Source organism: Trachemys scripta, chromosome 20 (assembly GCF_013100865.1).
Source record: "Trachemys scripta elegans isolate TJP31775 chromosome 20, CAS_Tse_1.0, whole genome shotgun sequence".
In the NCBI taxonomy this organism is placed as follows: domain Eukaryota; kingdom Metazoa; phylum Chordata; order Testudines; family Emydidae; genus Trachemys; species Trachemys scripta.
The window spans coordinates 6,104,360-6,124,942 of NC_048317.1; the positions used below are offsets into that span (position 1 = coordinate 6,104,360).

At 63.0% G+C, this 20,583-nt stretch overlaps 1 protein-coding gene across 1 annotated transcript in view; it reads right to left on the reverse strand.

Annotated features, from left to right (window-relative positions):
- ADGRB2 (adhesion G protein-coupled receptor B2) overlaps positions 1-20,583 on the reverse strand; it is a 52,965-nt gene that overhangs the window by 17,029 nt on the left and 15,353 nt on the right. The window contains exons 5-17 of the mRNA XM_034754222.1: positions 19,050-19,214; positions 18,313-18,414; positions 17,514-17,620; positions 15,553-15,747; positions 14,526-14,594; positions 13,812-13,920; positions 13,388-13,534; positions 11,652-11,727; positions 10,048-10,150; positions 9,410-9,453; positions 5,507-5,633; positions 3,042-3,145; positions 776-878 (exon numbers count right to left, since the gene is read on the reverse strand). Of these exons, the coding sequence (XP_034610113.1) occupies positions 776-878; positions 3,042-3,145; positions 5,507-5,633; positions 9,410-9,453; positions 10,048-10,150; positions 11,652-11,727; positions 13,388-13,534; positions 13,812-13,920; positions 14,526-14,594; positions 15,553-15,747; positions 17,514-17,620; positions 18,313-18,414; positions 19,050-19,214 (1,451 nt within the window). The remainder of the gene's footprint in view (positions 1-775; positions 879-3,041; positions 3,146-5,506; positions 5,634-9,409; positions 9,454-10,047; positions 10,151-11,651; positions 11,728-13,387; positions 13,535-13,811; positions 13,921-14,525; positions 14,595-15,552; positions 15,748-17,513; positions 17,621-18,312; positions 18,415-19,049; positions 19,215-20,583) is intronic.

Sequence of the window (20,583 nt, forward strand, 5' to 3'; positions counted from 1 at the left end):
AACCAGCGAAAATCATCCACAAGACCCACAGAGCCATCCCTCTCTGAGAGCCAGCACAAGTCAGCATTTGCGGGGAGGATCCCCTGGCAGCTGAATCCACTGGACGTGACAAAGCCACCGTGAACCGTCAACCCCACACTGACTTAATCCAAGTCCCATCTGCCTCTGCAGCCAGCGAGGGAATCCGGGAGAGAACACGCGGCCCTGGGGCCCAACCACGCCACAGAGATGGTATCAGCAGGCAAATGTTTCAGCACACAGTCCTTCCTTACTGTGCAGGGCCAACACACAGCGCTGGGACACACGCTGCTGAGACATGCTCTCACACACATACACTCAAAGCACTGGGACACAGACAACCTCCCCCCGCCCCCCGAGCACTGGAACATGTGCGTACACACACACACACAGAGTGCTGGGACATAGGCACACACACACACACACTCAAACCACTGGGACACAGACAACCTCCCCCCGCCCCCCGAGCACTGGAACATGTGCGTACACACACACACAGAGTGCTGGGACATAGGCAATTCAGAACAGGGGACTGTTCAGCTGAAACAGCAGGATGCATCCATTTAAAGGCCATATCCTGCCATTCCAGGCTGTTCTGCCCACAGCTCTCTGGCTGTAATGCCCCAGGGAAATGTCCAGCAGGTGCCTGTCTCTCTCCAAGGAACACGGCGTGCCCTCACTGAGTGCCCAGCCGGGCAACGCCCCTTGGCAGCTGTAATGGGGCAGAAGCCCAGGAAGCCCTAGGCCAGACTCTCACCTTACTGAGCATATGGGATTGGCCCACCAGGATCAGCACATTGGAAGCCAGGATGGAGACGCAGAAATTCAGCAGGATGATGGAGCGCTCCGACTTGATGAACCTGCAGGGAGGGCAGAGGGAGGCAGGTTGAAGGGGTCCTGGGGCTGGGCCCCTTGCAAACATCCTGGCCTGGTTTCTCTCTAGACCTAAGGTGGAGAATGCAGGAGATGCTATGACGCAATAGACGAATGGTCTAATCAGTCTGGTAGCCCGTCTCCAACAGTGGTCAATGGGGATATGGTAGAGGGCAGCACAGACCTTCACATAGTGCGTGGAGTGTGTTAGCAGGCAGGGACTGCCTTCCTGACCCCTGGCTGGGGATCAGTTTATGCCCTGAAGCACGAGGATGGAGAGTTTATTTTATCCTAGGGAGTGTGACTCCAGGGGCTACCCCATTCATATAACAAATACCGACACTGGGATGAAACACCTGCACTTCCACAGCACTTGGAGAACACAACATGCTACACAAACGTGAACTAGTTTGGCCTTCCAACATCCCTGTGAGGTATGTGAGGGTACGTCTCTGCTGCAAAGCGAAGGTATGACTGCAGCATAGGTAGGCATACCTGTGCCAGCTTTCATCTAGATGGTACCTAGGGTCTCTGGTGGGCTTGTACTCTAGTCACTGGCCTGTGTCACCACATCTACACTGCTACAGATATCCAGGCTAGCTAGATTAAAGCTAACATGGCTATGCCTACCCCTGCTATCATCACAACTTCCCTTTGCAGTGTAGATGTACCCTGAGAGATACAGGGACTGCTTCACCTCTGGCAGAACTGCAGCCACTTCCAGAGCAGAATGTGGCGGCCATGTGAGGGTGCCCACCAACACAGCTCAGAGGGGATTTAGGGAAGCAGCCTATACAATTTCCCTGAACTGAGATGTAAAAACGTTCAATATTAATTTTGGCTCTTTGACTTAATAGCATCCAGCAGCAGAGAGTCCCACAGGTGAACAATCCATCATGAGGAGAAGAAACAAATTCCTTTCCCCCTGCATTTCAGATGTGTTGAGCCCTTTTACTTTCAATTCCAGGACAGAGCAGCGAGCCCCACGGATCTTCTCTGCGCTGGGCGTTGTTTGTTGATAAACCTCCACCCTAACCGTGTCTTCCTCTCTTCCTTCGCAGACCGAGGTGCTCCTCCTGCAGGCACTTCCATGCATGCTCCCTTGTGCACCCAGGCTCCATCGCGTTCCCTAGCAGGGGTGTACGGGTGTGGAAAGGACTGCAGGATTGGGAGCTAACCTGCCCGAGGTGGAGCTTGCAAAGCTGACGAGGGGATTTGGACTCCTGGTTCCCGTTGCAGTGAACGGCATCAGCAATGAAAGCCTCATGCCCATACAGCTCCTAGCACAGGGCCCTGAGCCCGGCCCGAGGTTGCTCGGTGCCACTGTACATTAACAGCCCTCTGACTCTCTCCTCAGGTGGACCCTCCCCCCACATCGCTGATGCGTCTAGCCAGGGGATCTCAGCAGCAAGGGAGAGCCTGATTCTGCTGTCCCTCTTGCTGGTGTAAATGGGGAGCGACTCCGCTGAGCGGCACCGATGCCAGCGAGGCCGGATCAGGCCTTGCAGAGCCCTCCTGTCTGTGCCTCCTGCTTGCGGCCCCAGCAGGACACTACCATGCCCACCATTGTCTTTAATGCGCTAAGAGCTTTGTTCTTTTCCTGGAACAACACAGTCAATCACGCAGGGGCTAAGCAATCGCTTGTTTCCTCCCCACCTCCCACTCCCGACTTCTCTTCCTCCCTCTGCTCTCGGCACACGCTTCCCGGCTGCCCAACCCTCGCTCTTCCCCTCCCACTGCACGTGTCTTCCGGCCAACAAGGCCTCTCTCCCCCTGCGCCTGCTGGGAGCAAAGAGGAGCTGGCAACCTGGGACTTGCCAGCTACCCAGGGCCCCGCTCGAGAAGCATGGCCCTGGTCCTTGCTGGCATCCATCTCTGGGCCTTGCTCCTCCCCCAGGATGCCCATGGCGACGTTCGGATCCACGTCCCGGCAGGTTATGGCCAACTCGGCCACTGTAGAAAACCTTGACGTAAGCTCGGAGACTGACACCGCTCTGGTGCCCCCAGCTCAGCTGGCATCCACCAAACAAAAAGCTATCAATCGTTCCCCCCCCAGCCACCCTGCTGGTGAGGAGGAATTACGCCCTGGCCTCTGGGCTGGTGCCGAAGGACGGAGAGAGAAGGCAAATCCGGGGATGGGGCCGACCTACCTCCAGAAGGTGGCGTAGATCACCAGCAGGGTCAGCAGGGCCATACAGGAGACGGCACAGCCGATCATGAGCGGGACGGAGGGAGTGCCCGAGGGGTCCATGGCCTGCCCAGGAGGAGAGAGGGAGAGAGGTGCTGAAAACGGGGAGGGGAGAAGCGTCCCGCCGGAGCCAGGTTCAGCAGCTGGAAGGAGGGAGCTCCCCCGAGCCACAGCGGGTGGAGCTGGCCAGTGGGGGCAGTGGAGGGAGGGGGGAAGAATGGGTCTCAGCGCTGCCCCACGGCTGTATCACTCACAGTGTCCCTGGGGACCCAGAGGCTGCTCCCTCCCCACCCCAATCCCTGGAAAGCCCAACGTGCCCCAGCACACACCTCAAAAGCTCCTCCCCCAGTGAGCGGGGCACAGCCCAAGGCCCCCTGGCACCAGGCCTCTCTTCCCTCCCCCTCCCAGGGGCCCATTGGCCTCCTGCGCGCTGGGGCTTTGGGGGGGAGGGCGGGGTGGCTTGACCGCAGCCTCTGGGCTGCCAAGACACGTTCCTGGGGGCGCCTCTCCGTCGTCCTGCCAACCGGGCACGCTCCCAGAATACCAATGGCCCGGCGCGGCCGCAGGGAGCTGGGTGGCGCTCGGCTTCGGGGGGGGGAGGGAGAACGCCCCGTCTGTGAGCGCTGGAGGGGGGAGCAGGACTCCCAGACATGAGGCAAGATGGCTCCTTTCACATCCCCTCCCGCCCCTTCCCTCCTCCCGTCTTGCCGCCTGGAAGACCTGCTAATGAGCCTTATAAATCCCACCAGGCAGCCTGCCTGTGACTGCTGCAGAGCACTGATCTCAGCACACACTGCAGTGCGGGGGGGGGGGGCGCCGCGGGGAGACAAGAGGGGCGGGGGGGGAGGGAAGAGTGGGGCACTTCCCCACTCACTGCACAGCCGCCCCCGTGCAAGAGGGTCTCTTCATGGGGGGAGGGGGCCGGGCTTTGCATGATGGGAAATCTCCAGGCAGCCAGGCATGGGACCCCTTCACTATAGCTGGCCCCCCTCTCGCTACGGCCCTCACCACCGCGACAGGGCAATGCCCCTTGGCTTGAATTCCAGTGCCCCAGTGTCCTGCCCCGCCCCTGGGCTCTCCCTCTGTGCCAGGGCTCACGCTCAGCCGGCAAAGGAGAGAGTCCAACGTTTGGGGCCTCGGCTTGAGAGACAGCACCTGGCCCTAGGGCGAGCAGCACGAGCCAAGCAGGACTCTGTACCCATAACCCCGGGGAGGAGAGGGACACAATGCTCTGCCCCATCCCATACCCATAACCCCGGGGAGGAGAGGGACACAATGCCCTGCCCCACCCCATACCCATAATTCCGGGGAGGAGAGAGACACAATGCCCTGCCCTACCCCATACCCATAACCCCGGGGAGGAGAGGGACATAATGCCCTGCCCCACCCCATACCCATAACCCCGGGGAGGAGAGGGACACAATGCCCTGCCCCACCCCATACCCATAACCCCGGGGAGGAGAGGGACACAATGCCCTGCCCCACGCCCCCATACCCATAACCCAGGGGAGTTCAACGCCAAAATGCCCTCCCTCCCCCCGTACCCATAACCCAGGGGAGGACCGGGCCAAAATGCCCTGCCCCTGCTACCATTTGCCCATTACCCTAGGAGAAGACAGGGCCAGAATGCACCTCCCCCGCACTGCAACCCCTGTACCCATAACCCTGGGGGGAGGCTGAGCAGCAGCAGGTGCACTTTGTGGGTGCCACACACCCCCCCAGTGGGTTTCTGGGTGCCACACGGCTTGGGCCCATCGCTCTCAGCACGGGATAAAGCGGCGTGGGCTGGGGACAGACGGGGGCCTGCGAGGAGCACCGAGCCCAGCCAGGAGGGCGCAGGGAGCGAGCCAGAGCCGGGAACGAGGGAATGTGAGAGCAGCAGGGGGAGAGGAGAGGAGAACGGGAAAGCGTCAGCGGAGGAGAGGCAGAGGGATGGCGGGGGGGAGGATCTCGGGAGCCCAGCACAAGCAGCAGCTGTCTCCTTCCCAAGCTCTTCCCTCATGAACGATTCCAACCTGTCACGAGGAACGGGGGGCCCCCCATCTCACCCCATCTCCAGCCAGAGCATCAGCTGTCCCCAGAGCCTCCCTCAGGCCCTGGTAGACAGCACCCCCCAGCATCAAAAAGCCACCACCATCCTCCCACTGGGGTGGGGATGGCTGGTGGAGTTTGTGCACGTCCCAGCCGCGCTCTCCAAGCAGGCAGGGGTTATCGTTACAGAACCCCAGGGATCAGCACTGGGTCCCACCTTGTGGCCTTGTTCCCGTGATGCTTCGGGACCACCCCCTACGATCAGACCCCCTCCAGCTGGCGTTCCCCGCCCGGCAATCCCACCCTGCTCCTGCTGCCGGTTCCCGCTCGGCTCGGGCCCAGTGACAGCTGAAGACAAGACGGGAAACTGGAGGGCGCTGGGCTGGTGCCACCTACCAGGTCCTTGGGCAGCTGGGCGAGGACGGCGTAGGTGGAGAGGTGGCTACACAGGCATTTGGTGTGAGCCGGGAGGGTCTCCAGCGTTTGGCAGCTCTCGGTGTCCCAGTTTCCAGAGCCCGCATCCCTGATTAATGGAACGGGAGAGCAGGAGAGAGAATGATTTTAAATGATCAAACACACAGAGCCCCTCGGCTTCCGAGCCGACTTAACCCTTCGCTGGCGCTGCCCACCCGACGGCCGCATTGGGCCCTACGGAGGGGAGGGGGGGTCTGAGCGGCGCTGGGGCAGGGTCTGGGCGGCTGCTTTAGCGCGTGACCCAGATGCTGGGGCAGAACCCTGCCCTTCCCCCCTCCTTGCCCCGGGCTGCGCTGACGAAAGCCAGCTCAGCTCCACGCCCCCCCATCCCCCTGCTCTTCCCCCCGCCCCCAGACACTGATCCCTGGGGGGGCTGAACACTGCACACAGGGCTGATTTACTCAGGTTGCTGGCTGGGGTCGGGGGTTAAACTCCAGCGAGGAAGGGAGGGGAGCCCGGCCCCAGGAAGGGTGGATGGAGGCCAGCCAGGGGTCAGAGCCAGCTCTCCCACACCCCACCTGGCTTTGGCCTCTTGTTTGTTCAACCCACCTGTATTGAAAGCTAACGAGACCAGAGGGGAATTAAATGAGCCAAGCCAGGCTCCAGGTAAGTGATACAGCCCAGGACGGGGAGCACCCATGCAACAAGGCATTACAGCAACTGCACACGGAACGGCACACCCGCGAGGCTGGGCACGCGTGTGATCCGGGGCACGCGCGGGCTCACAGACACGTGGCTGACTGCGTGCCAGACCACACAAAGGTGTACGAAGCTGCCACTCCCAGCCAACTGGGGACACCCGTCCGCCCCAGATCAGCCCGGAGTTCACCCCGGAAAACCCAACTGCGGCCTGAGCAACGCTCGCCCATTCCGGTCACCTTAGCCAATGGCACAGCTGGCACTGCCCTCCTGCAGAACTGCAGTGGGGGGGGGCGCCCTGTGCTGAGTCAGCCAGTCACCAATGCAGCCAGCAGGGAGATGCCTCTTCACCCCCCTCTCACCCCCCCCCTGCTCTGCTGTTTGGAAAGGCAATGGGAGGGAATGGAGCCGGCTGTACCAGGCCCTTTCCCGGCTCTCTGGGCCAAGAAGCCTGCCTGCCCTACCCACGTTCCTGCCCTGCGTGTGCCGCCGGGGCCAGTCGCGGGCTCAGGAGCACTGGTGCTATGGAGGGTGGGACTGTTTCTGGCCGATACATTTGAACGTACCCACCTTCCTGCAAGCACTATTCTGCCTGGAGGGGCCACCGCACAGGGACGTGCCTTGGTGCCCAGGCAGAAATGTGCAATAGCATCAGCTTTGAAACACAGGACACCAAGGGCCCGCGGGCCCATGTGTCAGGTGGCTGTGCGAAGCCCTGCATCTGGGCATGCAAAGCCAGCAGTGGCACGCCCCACCATGCCCAGGGCTGGAGCCCCCAGGCTCACCCAGTCCCAGAGCCCACGGCTGGCATTTGCAGACGTGCCAGGTTCCCGCACTGCCCATTAGCTTCTACTGGCATGCGGGTGCCCAGCCCCTCTGGGGACTGGGCTCTGTGACAGCAGATACCATGGACGGGCACTGGGCCCCACTGCCCCTCACCTTGCAGAGTCACTCACGCCGCAGCAAAGCACTGCCACATGGTAACGGGGGGTTCACTGCGGTTCGGGGCTGGGGCAGCTGAATGCAGCTGGGGTAAAACAAAGGCACAGAGCTACCCAGAGCTGCTGGTTTAAGTGGCACCCGGGCGCCAAGCGCTACCATGGCAATGTCTGGGGAAGATTTTACCCTCCTCCAGCCAGGCATCCCCGCCTGGAAGCCTGCAGCAACGGGCCCCTCATTACTGCTTCCGGACGGGCCTGCAGGCAGCCGGAGCTGTGGGATCTCCCTGCAGCTAGGGCAGGTTCTGGGCTTTGGTGCCCTTTCTGAGCCGGTATCAAGGCTCCCGCCCCACTGACTGCCCAGCCCTCCTGCCGATTGGCAACTACCCACTCCGGGCATTGGAGAGCCCTTCCTGGGTGCTCATTAGCCATCACTTCAGAGATGCCAGCGATACCCGCTCCTTGCGATGGCAGCGGTTCTGCCTGCAGCTCCCAACGCCAAGGGGCAGGAGCCGCTTACCCAGGGTGTCAATGGATCAGGCCCCAGGCCTGCGTCCCCGAGAACTAGCTGTGCCCCGCCACGTTGGCTGCACAGCGTGTGTCAACTCCAAGCCGGGGAGGCGGGAACTGAAAGCTCAGCCCCAGATTTTGGTCAAATCCAGCCTCTGGCCCATCTCGAGTCCCTCCCCAGCAGGGCTGCACGGGAACCAGTAACCCAGAGCGGGGAAGGCTCTGTCACCCATCCCCGAGCCACTGCATGCCCTCAGGGCCCCGACAGTGGCCTTGGGGGGGGGAAGTCCCTTTCTGGATTGAAGGTCGGAGCGTCACAGCCTGTCCACGGGAGGCCACTGGCTCCCCCTCCCCAACGCCACAGCAATCTGCCCCACTTTATCGCTCTCCCGCCCGAGCGCTGCACGGCCCTGGCTCTCTGCTCCAGCCCGTCGCTAACAAACTGCGTCTGGCAAGCTGCAGGCATCAATCTCCAGCTTCAAGCGGGCGCTAATCAATACCGGTATTAGCAAAATTAACCCACGGCCATAGGGGGCTTGGCCTCGTTCTGGTCTCCTCACTCTTTAAATGCGGACATGACCGCCCGGCCGGGGCGGGGAGAGGAGCCCTTTAGATCTCTCCTTGCTGTATAACAACCCGTGCGCCAAGGATAACGAGATGGGGAGCTTTGCTCGGGGCTCTGCCTGGGATAACGGGAGCTTTCAGCTCGGGGGAGTGGACAGCACCAAACAGGGCCCCCCAGCTGGCTCCCTCCAGCCAATGGCCAGTCCCCTCCCCGAACGCCAATGAGGCTGGGGCGGGGAAGACATCAGAGCAGCGGAGGGATCTACACCCCGTTAACCCTCCAAGTGTGCGGGTGTGGGGGTCCCCTTCTGATCCTCCTCTCTCCTTGCCAAGAAGCCACAGGCTCGCCTGCCTCACCCACAACTCCCCTCACCCAGTCCCTGGTCCTACCCAGTCAACCTGCCTCTCTGCATGGGGCTCTGCAGCCAAGATGGGTGGGTGGGCAGTGCCCGTGGGGCGGCTGGGGGCCTGGGCAGCCTGTGGCGCAGGGGGATCGGGGAAAGTTTGCAACAGCAGGGAGGCTGGACACCTGCCCTCTCCATGTCACCCGCCGTTCCACGGCCCGGCTGACACTGCAGGGAGGGGAGGCGGCTGGCTCTCACCACCCCGGAGGTGCGTCCATCTCCCACGCTCTGCGGCGGGAGGACAGCGTGTAGTGAACGCCCTGCAGAGAGCCCGGCCTCCAGCACAGAGCCCTCAGCTACCCAGGAAAGGCAGGTGGGTGCCAACTCCAGACCCTGCAGGGGGACCAGGCCCAGGTCCGGGTGCAAGTGCCTGCCAGAGCTGGGGAGCAGAGGGGCTGCACCATGGGCAGCAAGGGGCTAACAAACCACAGGGGTCACCCTGACAGAGCCCAGGGCAGGTTGGCATGCAGCCCAGCTGGCAGCGGCTGGAGGGGAAGGAACAGCCTGTGCCGCTGCTGGGTGAGCAGACGGGTGCCGCTCTGCGAGGGTGGGCAGGCTCCAGTCTCCAGGCAGAGGGTGCTGCCGTGGGGAAGGCCGGGGATGGGGAGGGCAGCACACAGGGCCCAGTGCACCTGTTCCATAGGCCCCAGCTCTGGCTCCAGCGAGCGGCAGGCTCTCCTCCATGGCACAGAGCCAGCCCCCCTCTTTGAGACCCCGCCACCATCCAGGGAGCCCCCCGAGAGACACACCAGGCCCAGAGCTGCACTCACGCTTTGGAGTAGTCCCAGGTGACGCACTGTGGGTGCGAGGTGCCCTGCAGACAGACAGAGCTGGGTTAGCGGAGACCTGGGGCAGGGACGGGGACGCTCCTTCTCTCCCCGCCCCCGCTCTCACCCGCCTCTCTCTGGCTCCGGCCGTGGCGGGCGGGAGATACTCCGATCTGCCCCCGTTAGCCTCATGACTACCTGCCCGCCACAGCACGGGCCCCTAGAAAGTGGCACAAGGGAGGGCACCAGCAGAGGCCACGGCATCTGGTGTCTCAGCAGCATTGAAGCCAGGCAGACTGGTAACACGTGGCCAGGGAAACTTCCCCCGCAGACCCCAGCCAGGGGAAGCGACAGCAGCTCTGGGCTGTGCCTCACTTGCCCAAGGTCAAGCAAGGCTCTATGGGTGGGGACTGAGGGCACCGGGGACTGGAATAGCAGGGGTATGGGTTTGGATGGCAGGGCACTTGCCCGGCTGAGAGGAAGGGCGGGCACACAGGATTGGGACTGCAGGAAGACTGTGGGTGGAGCAGGGGCCCGCAATAGCAGGGCATGCAGGAGTGGGTGACGGGTGAATATTTCTCTGCCCTCGTGATGGGGCCCGGCGGACGTCTGAGACCCCCCTCGGAATGCACAGCACTTACATTGAGCATGTGGGACAGCTCCACTGAGATCAGGGGCTCCGTGGGCTTGGTCGGCGGGCGCACGGTCACGGTGAGCACGCGGGACGTGACGGCCAAGGGGCTCCTGTGGAGACGAGGGAACACGCTGGAGCCAGGACACAGCGCAGGACGTTACAGGCGTCGGGACAGGGCTCTCTGGGAGCTGGTACGTCCTGCTGTTGGCCACATGCGTGTTGCGTGTGTGTGTGTGTGTGAGAGCATGTGTGCGCACACAGCGTTGCAGGACTGTCTTTGCTCATGCACCACGTTGTATGAGCTGAGTGTGCATCTCCTTACACACGGTATGTATACATGATAAGCAGTGAAGGGGCCTGACCTCGGGCATAACTCTGGCCCTGGAACTTCCCTGAATTTAATTCCTGTCCAATCTAAAACGCACGTTTAAGAAACACTTCCCAGGTTGATGTAAAAGTTGCCGAGGCCGGAGAATCCACCACCAGCCTGGGGAAGTCGTTAATTACCCTCACTGCTTTCCAGGCGGAATTTGTCTCACTTCAGCTTCCAGCCTTTGGATCTTGTTCGATCTTTGTCTGCTAGACAGAAGGGCCCACTATCAAATTTCTGCTCCCCGCGGAGGTACCTCCAGATGGCGACTGAGTCCCCCTTTCCCATTCTCTGGGTTAGGCTAAACAGGTCAAGCGCCAGGAGTCTAGCCCTGTAAAGCATGTTTTCCGATCCGCTCCCCGTGTCGCTGCATAGCCACAACTGGGGATGGTTTTGCCTGTGCCTGGGCATTGTGTATGAACGTCTGACTCCTTGACCATGCACGTGTGTGTGTAGATACACCCCCCCTCCCTCTGTATGTCAGGGGTGGAGAGTGTGCACAGGTGCAGTTTTGTTTGTGCATGGGTGAAGTGTGTGTGTATGGGGGGGTGTGTATATACACACGCATGTGCCCATGAGTGTACACAGCCCTCTCGGCTGTCCCACATTTCAGACCTGAACTTTCCCCTTCCCACACAAACCTGCTGCTTCTCTCTTTCTCCTTCCTGTTTTCAGCTCCTGACAGCAGACGCAGGCTGGAGGAACCCTTCTTTGAGTGGCACTGGCTCCCCGTTCTCCTGCCTATGCTTGTACAGCAGCAGGCTAAGACATGGGGAGGCGCTGCCTGGGGATGCTACGCTACAGAAACCCAGAAAGGTGCCTGCTCTCATCTGCTGCCCCCTCGCACCTCCAGCGCCCCCCCTCCAGGAACCAAACCTCTGCCCACATATGGCGCCATCTGTGCTGTCTTGTACCCTCCCCCATCCTGGTCCCCACCCCAATAGGGTCCACCCTCTCCCTTACCCGCACTTGATCCTGAACCCAGGAACCAGATCTGCCCAGTGCTCAGTTCTTCCCCTCTCCCCATTCACGCTCAGGACATGCAGCAATAACTCCAGCAGGGTCACAGCTCAGGGCACATGGCTGTGTATCGCCCCCATGCAGGGCCCAGCCTTGTCCCACCCCACCCCCACCCCACCCCATGGCTGCATTTCAATGTAACAAGAGACTCGGGACCCCACCATCCCCTGCCCCATTCAGAAGTCCTGGTTCCTGCCCCCATGCCCCGGCCGGCCAGCCACCTGGGAGGAGGTAAGATGAGCCCCAGAGTGCGGTACAGGATGGCCCCGATCACAAAGTACGACGACTCGTCCATTTCTGCAGAGAGAGGGGAAGGGGACAGAGCAACGGTGAACAGGGGTCCCTGGCTCCGCTCACACCCCAGCCTGGAGACGGGGACACACGTGGCCCTCCTGGAAAGGGCTGCAAGTCGTTACGTGCCCCCCTCTTCCAATGCGCACCCTTCCCCGATGTATCGAACTGGGACTGTTCTTGCTGGGGTGTGTGAATGCTGACAGGGGAGTGTGACTAGGATGGTCTGCATCGGGGGATGGGAGTCGGCCCAAGGGAACATACCTGAGCTTGTAACATGAGAACCCAGAGGGGTTGGAGGTCAGGTGACTCCGGGGCCCGGGAAACTGAAAAGGCTGTGGGAGGGGTCGCTGAAAGGAGAGTGCTGGAAGCAGGCTGGAAGCAGGCTGGAGAGATGGCTGGGAGGCAGAGATGGCTCTGACCCCCCAAAGGGGGGTGGGCTGGCATGCCCTGGGACCCCAAGCTGGACCTAACTGAGGGGGGGCCCTGTTGTCTGTGCCTGCAAGACCTGTCTTGGACTGTATTCCTGTCATCCAAATAAACCTTCTGCTTTACTGGCTGGCTGAGAGTCATGGTGAATCGCAGGAAGCCGGGGGTGCAGGGCCCTGAGTCCCCCAATACTCCGTGACACCCGTAGCCTGGGAATGCAGACAGGCCCCTTCCCCTGCCCTCTGGGCGATGGGGATGGCTCCATCCAGAGGAAGAGGTTACAGTGGGGGAGTGGAAGCTAGGACTCCTGGGTTCTATTCCCTCCCTGCTGTGACTCGCTGGGGTACGTTGCTGAAGGGCTCCGCGCCTCTGTTTCCCCACCTGTAAAAGGGGGTTAACGGTGCCGACCCGCAGCTGGGAAGGGGAAGGGCTTTGGGAGCCCTGCTAAAGCACCACCATGCAGGGGGAATAGTACCCGTCCGCAGCACATGCCAGTCCAGCCAGGTCGGTGTCCCAGGGTGCACTTGGCTACCCAGCCTGCCTCTCTTCTAGTGGCCCATCTCACAGCACAGCCAGCAGAGTCTGACACCCAAGTCCAGCCCAGGGCGTGTCCCCCATGGAAAGAGAGAGAGGGCCACAGGTGACCCAGGTCCACGTCACAGGACGGCCCCAAAGCCCAGCTCGAGGGCAGCCTGTGTTCACCCCCCAGCCAGTGCCAGGCAGATTTTTAATCAACATTAACAGGTAATTGAAAGATTAAAACCTTCACTGGCTCCATGCGCTGGGCTGGGAACCACCGTTTGCACCTCTTTACAGAACAGCCATGGAGAGAACGGCAAATCAACTGCAGCCGCTTGTTTGCATCCGCGTCCAAAGAACCATCACAGCAGCCAAACCAGCTGACACGCACATGGGCACACACAAATATACACGCACACACACACAATCACATGTGACCATGCACACAAGGCACATGTGCATTTGCTCCCATGCGAACTTTGCAATAACTCCACACCCGCACACACATGAACAAGGACACCTGCATCATGCACACGCAGATGGGGATGCAGACACACATGTGCATTTGCACGCCTGCATGCAAACACACACCTCGCCTGTGTGCATACACAAACCCTCCCACCCACGCACACACACGTAATCACATGGGCACAAACACACAGACGCACACACAGCCACCCCTGCTGCTCTCCTCCCGGGGGCCCCGGCCCTGCCTTACCAGAGGAGGAGAGGCTCAACACCGACTTGGGGATGAAGAGCTTGTCCTCCGAATGGCGGGCCCAGTCCTTCATGCCCCGGCGCCCCTTCATGGGGAAGTTGATGTCGCTGGAGACGGCTGAGACGGGCTCTCTCTGGATGCTGATCACTGCCAGGGAAGCGACAGGGAGAAAGGGTCACTTCCAGCTCACGCCTGCCTGGGCACATTGGCCAAGCTCAGGCTGCCCCGGCGTCTCTGCCCACGGGCCTCCTTGGAGCCCGCCTGGCGCAGCCCTGCAGGGGCCACATGCCTCCTGCCACCTCCACTCCCCAGGGCTCCCAGCCTCTCTGCTGCTGCACTGGCCTGGGACCCCTCATGCCCCCCTCAGAATAAAGCAGCCCCAGGCCCTGCCGCCTCCGCGGGCCGCCCCAGCCCGGCCACTCACCCAGGTTGTCGGTAACCACGAGGGAGCTCTGGAAGGCCTTCAGCGCGTCCCCCACCAGGTGGATGAAATCTTCCACCACCTTCATGAGGTGCACGGAGCCAGGGGACACCTGTGGGCACAGAGAGGGGGAGAGGCTACCACAGGGGCCCAGGTACGGGGGGGAGGGTAGCGCCTTGCCACATGCCCCCACTGATGGCGAATGGGGCAGGAAGGACCTGGACGGTTCCAAAGGGTCCCCCCAAATCATCCGCAGGGGACACCCCAAACTTCCCAGAGCGGGGGGGGGGGGGAGGGAAACAGGAGCTAGCGCTGATCCAAGCCATGCTTAGTCTTAGGGGAAGGGGCGGGTGTTGTAGGGAGGGGGTTCTCTGCCCAGGCACCGACCCCAACCCTTTCATCCAGAGACCCCCTCCCCACAGGCGGCCCCCAGCCCGATACCTCCCACCGCAGCAGACAAGGCCCCAGAAAAGCTCCCAGACTAGGTGCCCTCTAGATGGGGCTGAAGCCAAAGGGCCACCTGCTGATTGGGGTGCCTCCTTGCCCCTCCAGCCTCGACAGGGCACTGGAAGGGCAGCCCCACACGCTGGGCTGGCAGCACGGGCACCATGCCACCCCCTGCTCCGTCGAGAGCCGGTCACAGCCACAGTCGTGCTGCGCCGGCCGAGCGCCTGCCTCCCTGGCCGGCTGGCGCCCATCCCTGAGCGGCCAGCTCACCTGCTGGGCGTCCTCCCACTTGTCTCTGTTCTCCAAGTCCACCATGTAGCTGACCACCTGGAAGAAGCGCTGCAGGGAGTGGAGGAGAGGAGAGGAGAGGAGAGGGGGCGTGAGGGGGTGGCTCGGTGACGCATGGGGGCATGGGACAGGGCATAGGCGTCGACTCCGCGGGTGCTCCGGGGCTGGCCCAGGGCTCCCCGTGGCCCTGCCCCGCCTCCCTGCGCCAGCTCACCTCTGCCTCCTCCGCGAGCGCGCCGCTGTGTCCTACTTCTCCCCCCTCCCTCCCACCGCTTGCGCCGTGAAACAGCTGATTCGTGGGGCAAGAAGGGAGGGGGAGGAACACGGAGTGCTGGGGAAGAGGCGGGGCTGGGGCGGGGATTTGGGGAAGGGATCCAATAGGGGCAGGGAGGGGGAGGAGTTAGGGTGGGGACTTTGGGGATGGGGTTGGAATGGGGGCAGGGCCAGGGGCAGGGATGGGGTGGAATCGGGGCGGGGAGCGTGGGCACCCAGCGGCGCCGGAGAAAGTTGGCGCCTATGGGACAGGGGGCTTCCCCTGGCCATGTCTGGGAGCCTCGAAATTCCACTGCCCTGAGAGTACCTGCACCTGCACCCCCAGGCAGCCCTGTCACACACACACCCAGACAGGAACCCCCAGCCCCCGCCCCAGCTCCAGCTGGGATTCTTCCTGGCCCTGCTGTGATCACCTTGGTTGCTCCCAACTGAGTGTCACCAACTCCCCCCCCGCTGCCGGTGGAAGCCGAGCATCTCCACCAGCTCCCCCCGCCCACCAGCTCAGATCCAGGCCAGCTTCGGCTGCTGCTTGTTAGCCCGGCAGCGCCAGCCTGGGGACGGGGGGACCCCCGTGCACGTGGATCCAGAGACGGCAGGTGAAACCACAGAGCCAGACACAAAAGGGGTGAGGACCCCATAACAATGCCAGAGAGAGGGCAGGGAAAGGCAGCCACGCTGGCCTTTCACGGGGCCTGGACCGGGCCCCGGCTCGTCGCGGGGGCCCGCCGGGCGGTACCTGCACGTCGTCGGAGGAGGGGACGTAGGTGGCCCTCTTGAAGGTGTCGGTGACGTTGCGCAGGATCTCCACCGAGAAGAGCAGGTCCCCGCTGTAGTACGTCCTGCGGGCCATCAGCTCCAGCAGGCTGCGCACCACCTGCGACATGCCCTCGCCCGCCAGCATGCGCTGCCCCTTGGCCAGGTGCTCCCGCAGCTTTCCATCGCAGAGGGACAGAGATGGGTTGGGGGGAGGGGAGAGATTACCCAGCAGCAGGGGGTTCCCCAGGTCCCTCTCCCAACCCACCCTGAGGCAGCAGCCGGACAGGAGTCCTGTCTGAGAACAGCACTGACATTCACAGGAGCCACCAGGGTGGTTACCCATGTCCCACCCCCAGCACACACGGCCCCTCCCGGGGAAGTTCCCCGTGTCCCACACCATCGCAGGAGCCACCACTGCAGGGCCCAGGGCCTCACTCCTCTTCCCCCAGGCAGAAAGGTGCCATACCCACGCCAACTCCCCTCCTGGCCCCACACCGCAGCCCCTGAGCCCCCGCGGCCCCCCAAAGGAGGATGTGGGGCTGATGGATTAGAGTAGGGATCAAGGAAATCAGGAACGCTGGGTTCTAGTCCAGCTTCGCCACTGAGTCACTGTTCCAGGTGAGTCACTCCCCTACCCCGTGCCTCGGTTTCCCCATATGTCAAATGGGGATATTGGTAGTCAAGGCATCTCCTTGATCTACCTCAGCAGAGTGCTTGGCCTTGCCGGGGAACGGGACAGACAGCGAGAACGGAGAAGATGGCAACGCACAGGGATAATTAGCATCAGCCCCCTCCCCGAACCCGGGGTGGGCGGGGGAAGGAGCCGGGGGCAAGGATGTTAATTAGGTTCCATTGCAATGAAATATTCATGCAAAGCAGCATTTTCACTGGCAGCTGGGGGGAGCCAGGGGCTGCTTGGCTGCTCTGTACTGGGGGTGCTTTTGTCTGCCAATCCCGAGGGCCACCCGGCTTCAGAGCACACCTTCTCTGGGAAAGGGGAGGGGGCGGGATCGGATGGGGGGCAGGCTGGCTTTGCAGGGGCTCCCCTCTCTCCCTTTAACGAGGCATACGGTGGGGAGGAGCCATGCAAGGCCAGGAGATCAGAGCCCGCCAGGACGGGCATGCCTGCGAGGTGTGCCTGGGGGGCCCGGCGTCCTGCCCAACCAGAGGGATCGCGGCAGAACTGGAGTCGTGGGTCAATCCCCGCTGCCTTGAGCCGCAAATCGCTTCTCCGGCAGCTTGTGGGGTGGGAGAAGAGGGGGGGCAGACAGCAGGGACGAGGCAGGGACGGTCACAAAGGGTTAATGAGTAAGTGGGGGTCACCGGGGTGGAGTCAGCTGGGGGGCGGGGCTCCCAAGAGCGGAGAGGGGCTGAAGGGCTGGGAGAACTGGAAGCCAAGGGAGGAAGGACAGATCAGATGGAGCATCAGCGGCCAGGCACAGGGACCTATCGGCCCAGTGGGAGCCCCGTGGCCCGGGGGGATCAGCAGAGGGGACGGGGCTGGCCCCTGGGAGGAGGAATGAGGCACCATCTCCTGCAGCAGCGACTGTAGCAATCCCCGCCTCTGGAGAATGCCAGATCAAAGCCCCCATCCCCCCCGGCCACTTCAAACCACGGCCCAGGCCCCCAAGCCCCCTGCGGGCAAGCCCTGGGACCCCCCAGCTGGCCAAGAAACCAGAGTCCCCCCAGGAAATGACCCCTGCACCCAGGTGGCTGCCTGCACAGGGCACACGGGGCAACGTGGGGGGTGCTCAGCAGAGAGGCCGGGGCCGGCACTGGGCACAGAGCTGGCCGGGGGCTGGCTGGGCTCTCCCCCTGTGCAAGGGAGTCTCAAAGCAACGCAGCCACCGGCACTGCCAAGGCATCGGGGTGAAAGGTAGCGAAGGTGGCACCGGGGGTGGGGGGAGGGAAGCGTGGAGGCCCGCCGGCGTGTGCACCTACTGAGAGATGTAAGTATCTGTACTCGTGCGAGATGCACCGGGCAAAGCTGGGCACGCCCCAGTACGCCACCCCGTGGGCATTCAGCAGGCACCGGCGACTGGCGGATCCTAGACAAGAGGGGAAAAGAAGCATGGAGCACCCAGCCTGTGCAGCCCGAGCGCCGCAGCCCCTGCCCCCACCCGGCCCTCCCGCCCCGCCCCCCCCAGCCCCAGTGCCTGCAGCCCCTGCCCCCACCCGGCCCCCCCGCCCTGCCTCCCATCCCGCCCCCCCCAGCCCCAGTGCCCACAGTCCCAGTGCCCACAGCCCCTGCCCCCACTCCGCCCCCCAGCCCCAGAGCCCAAAGCCCCAGTGCCCACAGCCCCTGCCCCCACTCCGCCACCCAGCCCCAGTGACCACAGCCCACAGGCCCAGCTCCAGCCTCAGTGCCTGCAGCCCCCCAGAGCCAACGCTCACAGGTCCCCCCAAGTCCCAGCACCTGCCCCCAGGCTCCCAGCCCCAGCAGCAGCCTGCAGCCACCCCACAAGTGCCCTGGGGAAGCCGGGGTGTGAAGCCGGGCCGGGGAATCAACACGTCTAGGAAGGCAGCAGAACTCCTCAGGGGCCCAGCAGCGTTAGCTGGGGCGTGCGGCCCTGGAGCCAGGCTGCTGCCAGGGGGTCCCAGGGAGCAGGCAGAGGCATGACAGAAAAGAGCCTGCTGGCATGTGACTCCCGTAGCCCACGTGCCTCGCCCCCCTCCCCGCTCGGCTCGCAGCCCGGGGGGGGGGGGGAGCTGGGGCGGGGATGGAGCCCCGGCCGCTCACCGGTGGCGTTGGGTGGGCACTTGTTGTAGATGATCTCGCCAGCGGCCGTCTTCTTCCAGGTCATCAGCAGGACATACTCATCCTTGCACATTTCATGGTAGGCTGCCAAGGGAACGCGAGGGTGAGACGGGCCCCCGGACGGCTGCTCTGCACGAATGGGCCACTAGAATGGTGGGGGCATGGGTGCTGGGCGGGACTAGCAGGCGTGTGGCAGGTCAGCTGGGCTGGAGGGAGGACTGGCTTGTGTCAGGCAGACTGGTTTGAGAGAGGGAGCTGGCCGGACGGCAGGCGGGTGGAAGAACAGATGGAAGGAATGCAGGAGGGTGGGTGGAATGATGGACGGAGGGGCAGTGGGCGGGTGGAAGGACAGATGGATGTAGGGACAGCAGGCGGGTGGAAGGACAGATGGACAGACGGATGGAGGGACAGCGGGCAGGTGGAAGGACGGACAGGCAGACAGAGAGACAGCAGGTGGGCGGAAGGACGGTCAGAAGGTGGGGAGGGAGAAGGACAGACGGCTAGAGGGAGCGCAGGCAGGTGGAAGGACAGACGGATGGCTGGCTGGGTGGGTGTCAGGGCAGGACAGGAGGAGGAGCTGGCTGGACGGAAGGGTATCAAATCAGCTGGCCAGAGGGAGGCAGAGTCCCTGGGTCCCATCGCGGTGACAGGCCGAGGCGGGGGAGCCCGTGTGCTGGGCTGGAGGCTGAGCAGGGGTCGGCAGACTCTCCGCCAAGTACCTGGGCACTTCTTCTCGTTGCACGTCTTGACCTCCTCTCCGGAGCCCTCACACGGGTAGCCTTGCATGCCCGTGCCCTGGCACATCCGGAAACGTCTCTGCCAGCCCGTGTCGCACGTCTTGGAGCACAAGCTCCAGTGGTTCCACGGGCCCCACTTGCCATCGGCTGCCGGGGGAGCAAGAGACGCGCGTTAGGGCCCTGCTCCGGGCGGCAGGGGGACCAGACAGACGAGCAAGAGGGACTGCCAGAGACCGGGACACGGCCGCGCCAGCTCAGAATGACTTTAATCAAATATTCTACAGATTATTAAACCCATTAATCAATCGTTTCAGCCTCGTTTCAACCAAACGAGACAAATGTCCCCTCGTGTCCCAGGGTGTCCTTGGCTAATTAGTGCCACCCCCGGTATTCCTGTCCTTTCAGCCCCAACACACCTGCCCCCCCCAGACCCACACTCCCACCCTCTGCCTGCCAATCCAGGGAGCCCAGACAGAGCCCACCTGCCCTCCGCAGGACCCCCTCTGCCCACTGCTAGGCCCCTGTGTGCAGGGCTCCAGCCCCTACGCAGCTCCCCAACCCCCCTGCTTCCCCTCCTGATGCTCCCTTATTCAGTCCATTTGTGGCACCCCCGCAGGGCTGGGCAACCCCCACCCCAATGGGTCAGAGTCCAGTGCCACCGCAGAGTCCAGGAAGACACCGGCGAGGTTCGCGGCATTGGCTTCCCAGCAATGCACAACGGTGGGTCAGTATCACTGCCAACCTTGTATAGATGGGGAAACCGAGGCATGGAGCAGGGAAACGACGCACCCCGGGACTCTCAGCAGAGGCAGGGAACAAGCCAGGCTTCCTGCCTCCTTGCCCAGTGCACCAGCTGTTGGGTCATGCCGCCCGGCCTTGCCACTCGCACCCAGATCCAGGAAGGGGAGCGGGCGCCCTTCGAACTGGCCCAGAGAGCGGCAGGTTTGCAGCACCGCACACTGATCTCGGACCCTGGGGGGGCTCAGCCACCTGGCTCCAGTCTCTGCCAGGGAGGAGCCCCTCCCCAGATGTTCTCTCCCCCCTCTGCCAAGGCGGCCCAGCAGCCTGGATGAGCCACGTGACCTGCCAGGAGCCGGCGCCCCCGACCTTTCCAGGCAGCTCACGGCAGCCAAGTGACATTTAAAGGTCAGCAGGCGCGTGACAGCGTCTGCCATTGCTTTGCACTGGGCCTAACACCCGCCCTCCCTCGAGGGCTGGGTGCACAGGGCCTGGCTGGACCCACCCGAGGGGCTGGGACTGACTGGGGATGGGGGAAGGATCAGGAGACCTGTCCACCCGCATCCCGGGGCCGCCTCACGCAGACCTGCTCGCCCCGCGCTGGCTGTCAGGTGCAGGCCCCATCCTCAGCACTGAAGGGCCACCAAGGTTCGGGAAAGGTCCTTGGCGCCGCTCCATGCGCACGTGAGTCTATGAGCCAGCCCCACCCTGCGCTAGTGCCCGCTTGTGCACACTTCCTGGGATGTGTGCTGGATCCTGGCAGCAACTGACCAGCCAC